Source organism: Alligator sinensis, unplaced genomic scaffold, assembly GCF_000455745.1.
Source record: "Alligator sinensis unplaced genomic scaffold, ASM45574v1 scaffold597_1, whole genome shotgun sequence".
Taxonomy (NCBI): domain Eukaryota; kingdom Metazoa; phylum Chordata; order Crocodylia; family Alligatoridae; genus Alligator; species Alligator sinensis.
In genome coordinates, this window is record NW_005842074.1 from 2,126,884 (window position 1) to 2,133,381 (window position 6,498).

General features: G+C 44.2%; 1 protein-coding gene across 2 annotated transcripts in view; it reads left to right on the forward strand.

Moving 5' to 3' along the window:
- Nucleotides 1-6,498, forward strand: part of MTCL1 (microtubule crosslinking factor 1) — a 184,607-nt gene that overhangs the window by 151,046 nt on the left and 27,063 nt on the right. For both annotated transcript variants that reach the window (XM_025204252.1, XM_025204253.1), the window contains 2 exons: nt 1,724-1,891; nt 5,963-6,217. In XM_025204252.1, the coding sequence (XP_025060037.1) occupies nt 1,724-1,891; nt 5,963-6,217 (423 nt within the window). The remainder of the gene's footprint in view (nt 1-1,723; nt 1,892-5,962; nt 6,218-6,498) is intronic.

Below are 6,498 nucleotides of genomic sequence, written 5' to 3' on the forward strand. Positions count from 1 at the left end.
CGGCTGCTGGAGGACCCCCCCTTCCAGTCACTGACTTAAGAGGCACCAGACACCCATGTTCTTGTCATATACTACAAAAGAAAAAGTAGACCATGTTGTGTTTGTGATTTCAACCTGGTCCCCAAATCCACTGTCTGTTGAAAATCCATTGTCTGCAAGGGGTTTAGAACATGTCTGTGACTAAATAGCTTCAGTGGGCTGATTTTTAGCTTGCAGCTCTGGTGGGAAACATTTTGGAAGGCTCAGTGCGAGCACGCTTTGCTGTAAATAGTTTTATAAGCAGGACCTGTTTATACCTCAGAAGAAGGTGGCAGTTTGGGCCTGGCAGAAGGTCACAGACTGCTCCCTGATTGGTTTGCCATGACATTATGTCTAATTTTATTGTGGGAATCTTAGTCCCTGTGTTGACTACTGTAGTTGTGAAACAGTTTTGTTGTGAGTGTGACTGACTGTGCTGGAAGAGAAAGAAAGAGGCTTTGAGAGAGTTGAAGTGTGGAAAGAGAGTGCTCCCAAGGAGGATGGAGTAGAGAGAAAGGAGTAGTTCCACGGGGGATGGTAGAATCTGAGGAAGGCCAGAGGAACTGCGGCGGCACAATAAAGACTGCTTGTTTGGAGCTGAACAGCCTGCTGTGCTATTTGGGATACTGGCACTCTAACTCCCCACACACACATCCCCTCTTTGAAGAAGAAAATACAACTCAACCTGAGATCTGACTAAAAAGAAGGAGCTCTTTGAACTGTAGTGCTACTGGATCACCAAGGAAGCCAGAAATAGAGAAGACCCAGGGTCTCAAGGCCAGAGGCTTGGCCCTTGTGAAGCCACCCCAGGGCTGGCATCAGGGGGTCCTTCAGGAGAGGGAGAACAAATAAGGTTGCTTCTTGGGGAGTCTTCTGAAAGAGGCATGATCCATGACAACATCTGAAGAGCAGGATAATTACAGCAAAAGCTTTGTTATCTGGCACCCATGGGGAGTGGGGGGTGCCGGATCACCAAATATGCCAGTTTCCTGAGAGGCCTGAACAGGCATCTTTGCCTGTTTGGACCGGTGCCCCTCCCGCCATGTCCAGAGCACCGCCGCTCCTCCCACCGTGTCAGTGTGCTGGTGAATAGGGAGGGGGGCCCCAGGCACACTGGGGACAGGCTGTTATACCCCAGGCCATAAGGGCTCAGCAGCACAGGCTGCTTTGCCCCAGGCCTTGGGGGCTCAGCAAAACCAGAAGAGCCATGGTGGGCACTTCCGGGTTTGCTTTTGCCGTGTTGACTGGCATGCCGGTTAATAGAGCATGCTGGTTTGTAAGTTGCCAGATATTAAGGCTTTTGCTGTAATAGACTAATGAAGTGGCCATGGACCTGAACAACTATGCTCAGCTCAAAACATAGATTTTTTTTTTGTTTCAATGTCAAAGCAACTTTTTCTAGTTCTGTAGTTTATCCAATTGGAATCTTGGTTCTCAGCAAATGATTGTATGTCATATACAGTTACGTGTATTGATATACAGTTACGTGCATAGCTTAACTTCACTAGAAACTAGAAACTTAAGAACTGCAGAAGTTGTTATTTATAACCTCATTCCTTAGAAATGCTAAGGACCTACTTACAAGTGTTGTAAGCATCCTCAGCTCCCACTTAGGTTGATGAGTACCATATAGGATCAGGTCCTGACACTATACATGTGCATCCTTATTCAACTACAACCTTCTTGTTTTGTTTTGTCTCTGTAGGCAAGCGAAAACCGGCAGCTCTTAAATGCCCTGAAAGCCTTGTTGGATGACTTTCGGTCCGAACTCCGGGATGATGAGCGAGACCGCCAAGGGCTTCAACAACAGTATGCCAGAGACAAAGCAGCTTGGGAAGTAGAACTGACAGAGCTGAAGTGCCTTCTGGAGCAGGTACTGTACCCCCTATCTATGCCAAAAACCTTGTCTTTTTATTGGAAGCATGGGATGGTGCATGGCGGTGCTCTGTCCCCACCTGCACACACATACCCCCTGGGGTCTTCTCAAGTGCCCCTGGGGGTATGTGTACCCCCAGTTGACAGCCCCTGTCTTAGAGCATAAAAGCTTAGTTTTTAATTAGTGGAACTGAATTCTGTCTGTCAATCAAATGCTTACTAATGAATACAGATTTCCTGACAAGTGGTTGCTTTTTTGAAAAATAAAATGTGATGGCATTTTTCCCCTTAAATTAACCTTTTCATGGGAATAAGAAACAAAAATATGGGAAAGAGACCAATTGCTATGGCAGATTTGGAGTCTGTGTATGGTTTGTGTATTTATTTGCCTGGTACACACCACTGTTGCCCCCCAGATGGAAAAGCAATCAGCACAAGTTGTGGAGCTGAGTTGTCACTGCATACTTGATACAGGAAAAAATAGGTTTCAGTCGTTAGTTCGTTTCATATTAGTGGTTATATTGGACTCAGTAAGACCCCTCTGTCTATCTTTATCATTGTGTGAGTCTGCCAATAATATTTTGTGACGTGGTGGTTTTGGGGGTTTTTTTCCCCTCTCCCAAAATAAATTCAGGGGACTAAACTGATCAATAATAACACAGAGAGATCATTTTCCTACCAACATCCCAGAGCGGTATTTGCATATCATGGTCAAAAACAAGCATATTAGCACAACATTGGACATGCTATAAATCAGTGTCAATTACAGAAATTCAAGAATCCAAAGCAATCCAAGAATGATATCAGCATCCCACTGCAATATGTGATAAATGCCTACAACCTCAAAGAAGTTGCGTGTAACAAAACCTGATATTATTAGAGATTCAAAACCTAGAATATTTTTAACACAGGTTCCATTTCAGAGTCAACAGGGGAGGAACTGATGAATGATTTCTGTCAAATATAAAATATGAAGTGGTTGCATTAATATCTTTTCCTATTTTGTGAAAATCTGGAACATTAAGAGTTTAATCAAGCATCCAAGTAAGTCCCCCAGGTTATATTGCAACCCAAGATGTTATGGTGGTTATGTCTTCTTAGACTAATAGCTAAGACAGTGCAAGGAGTACAGAACCCCTTCTCTGGAAAAAGATAAGGAAAAACATCCCTTCCTATGCTGGCTTAAGTTTCTACTCAGAAACACTCCCTTTCCTCATGGGCAAGGTTACTGAGATCTCTTTTCCTTTTTGCAGTCTTTTTTTATTTTTATTGATTGAGATTACAAAGGCACCCAACATTTGACAGTACATAATCAGCGGTCATCTTAGTTTATCTTGCTGTCCTTCCTGTCTGTTTCCCTGTATGTTGTGAAGCAGGAGGTTAATGTGGAAAGATGGTTTTCCTTGAGATAGCCACTTGCTAATTTAAGGTTACTGAAGCAAGTTTATATTGGGAAGATAAAATCCCCCATCTAACAGAAAAGCACTACTTGCCAGGCCCAGAGATGATGTAGTACTGCCTGCTGCTTTCAGGAATAACAGGAAGGTTTAACAGAGCGTATATCATTCAACATAAGACCTTGCTTGTCATGGGTTTTCTTTAATGCATCTTGCATTAAAGCAAGATATTTAGGCTTTGCTTTTAACATATGTTATAGAGTGGTAATTCCTGAATGCTGGACTCTAATAATGCTTAGCCTTCAGACAGACAAACTAAAACATTTCCTTTTCTGAGAATTTAGAAGAACTTAGAGCATTTGAGGAAATCAATATAAAGGCCAAGTTCTGAGCAGGAGCACTTGCATCAGTGTGTAGACCGGATGGATTCTGGCAGAGTGGATCCTCGTTAAGGTGGATTCTGGCATGCTGGTTTGGCTCTCATGCTTCTTTGACACTTTACAGCATGCTCTGTTGGCATGTTGGGATCTGTAGTCTGGTCACCAATTCCCCTGAGCGTAATCTTAAATCCACAGAACACTTCAGAGGTGTTTCACAGATACACCCCTTTGGAGCACATCCCTTTCCCTTGCTGTGTTTCCCAGCTATCCTTATACTTCTCAGGCATGGCTTAGGGATCTACACTTACTTTGGCACCACTCCACTTCGCCAGTCCTACATTTATTCATCATCAGTAATAACAAGGGCAAGGTTTTACTCTTAGATAATTGAAGAAAGATCATTTATCTTTTTAAGATTCCCTTTTCCCCTGTTTTCTTTTTTAATTTCCAAACCATAATGTATTTGATGAAGATAAAAATTCTATGTTACCGGAATATTACAGAAGGTGGGAAACTTGTTTTGAGGCTGTTTGGTACTTTAGCATTGTAGGTCATCCTGAAAAGTAGTCATAATCAGTGGCAAGTGTTTACAGCTCAGCATGCTAACCACAGCTACTGGTTCTTGTGCCATTCTTCCCCAAGCGACAGCAAACATACAAACATAGGTCTGCACACCAAGTAGCTTGGAGTTGCTTCAGGCACTTTAGCAGCCAGTGCCTAAAGCTTCTGTTGTGGGATGCGAAATCCATATTAGCATTAATGGCTCGAGAGATGACCTGCAAATATTTAGAAACTGTGTCCTAGGAGATGCACTTTCAGGCTCAGAGGAAAGGAGCCCACATCCATTTTACTTCACTTTACCTTAAAGGATGTTGCTGGCTTCGGCTCTGCAGGAACATTGTGGAATGCACAGTTCTGTGATGCTACGGCTACTAAGCAAGCCAGCAAGAGCTTGCAGGCTCATTGTGATCCAGGGGAAATAAGCCAACAGTCAAAACAAACCCCCCATAACAATTCTGAACATTGTACCACATTGAATACTATAGTGATGTGGCGTGCCCCCTGCAGAGTGGGTACAGTGATAATTCTGCCTTCCCGTTCTGCTGCCTGTTGAGGCATTAGGTGGAACTGGACCTAGCTGAACACAGATAGTGGGAAATGTAAAAAGAGAATGAAACCATCTTTTTAATTATTTACTTTCTGAATTTAACCATTGGTACATTTGTACATGTTCCTGGAGCAATTTAAGTTATGTTTTAGAGCTATTTTTGGACAGTGTTAGCAAGCATGCACCAGGATCAGAAGTGGGAGGGAAACAAAGCTGGCTATTATTAGTCGGTATATCCACCCAAGTGGCCATGCAGCACAAGCACATAGGCAATAATGTTTGTCTGTTGTATATTAATGCTTACTGCTCTCCCCCAGAGCAGTGCAACCCTCAGGACTGGCCTGGGGGAGGGGGGTGCAAATCAGGGCAACCGTCCTGGGCCCCATGCTTTGGGGGGGCCCCACGGAGCTGAGCAGAGTGGCCACAACAACTGTGTGCCACTGCCACTGGCTTTGCATCCAGCCGCTTGCTACCCTCCTCCTCCGCCACCGCCACCACTGCTGCCGGTGGCAGTGGCAGCTTCTTCGGGTCCAGGGTACATGGGATTGGGGCAGGGGCAGGGCCCCACATAGGCCAATTTGCCCTGGGCACCGTACCCTGCTCCGGTCAGCTCTGGCAACTCTGCATCACTTAGCAAAGGACAGCAAACTGAGGGGTTATTCATTTTTGGGTCATTGCTGTAGATAATTAGGTGAGAGAGGAGACTAGAGCCAAGAAAAAGAAAGAAATTGGAAGATACACAGAAAAAAAAAGTGGAAGTGCACAAAACCAGTCTTGTACATACTTATTTTAGAAAAAGAATGTCGTTGCCCTCAGAACTATCACAGGTGACTGAGGTGTCTAATTTACTCCGTGTATATCATTCTAGGGTCCCGTCACTCTATTATCTTGGTGTTGTGAACAAATTAGCAGCTTTTGAGGCTGACGTGTGTGTGATAAAATTAAATTAACATAGCGCTTTTTTCCCCTTAAATGTTTTATGTAACTTTTTGCTTATTTAGGTTGTAATTTTCTTGATAGTGCCGTTTTTCTGGTTGCCTTTCTAGCACATAACTGTACTTTAAGATTAGCAATACTCTGCTATAAGTATATTAATAGTGTGACTTTTAAAAGATCTTCCTTTTATGATGTAGGCCTTGCCTTCGAGAGGCTAGTCCACTAACAACATTTTCTTTTAATGATAGTTGGAAGGCAAGAGTGAAAAAATCCAAGGAGAAACTGGTCTCCCCACAGAGACAAAGGGAGCTTTTAAAAGGGAGCGAGAGGAACACAAGAAACTGTTGGCTGATAGTCACAGCTTGGTGATGGACCTACGATGGCAAATTCAGCACAGTGAGAAGAATTGGAATAGGGAAAAGGTAGAGCTGCTGGATAGATTGGACAGAGACCGGAGAGAGTGGGAACGTCAGAAGAAGGAATTGCTGAGAAGGATAGAACAGGTAAGAAGTAGGGGTGCACCAGTAGAGATTTTGGGGGTCAATACTGATAGCCGATTTTTACAGAGGCATATTGGCTGATACCAATCTGATTTCCGATACAGCTTGAAGAGCTGCGTACAGCTGGTAAGTCTGTTGTGGTAGAAGGGGAGGGGAAGGGAAGTAGCATGGGAGAACAGATCAAGGCACCTGCGGTGAGGGAGGAATGAGGCTGGGGCATGGGCTGGGGCAAGCGCTGCCCAGCCGGGGTGGGGCATTGGATGGAGCTGCAGCTCATGCGGGGG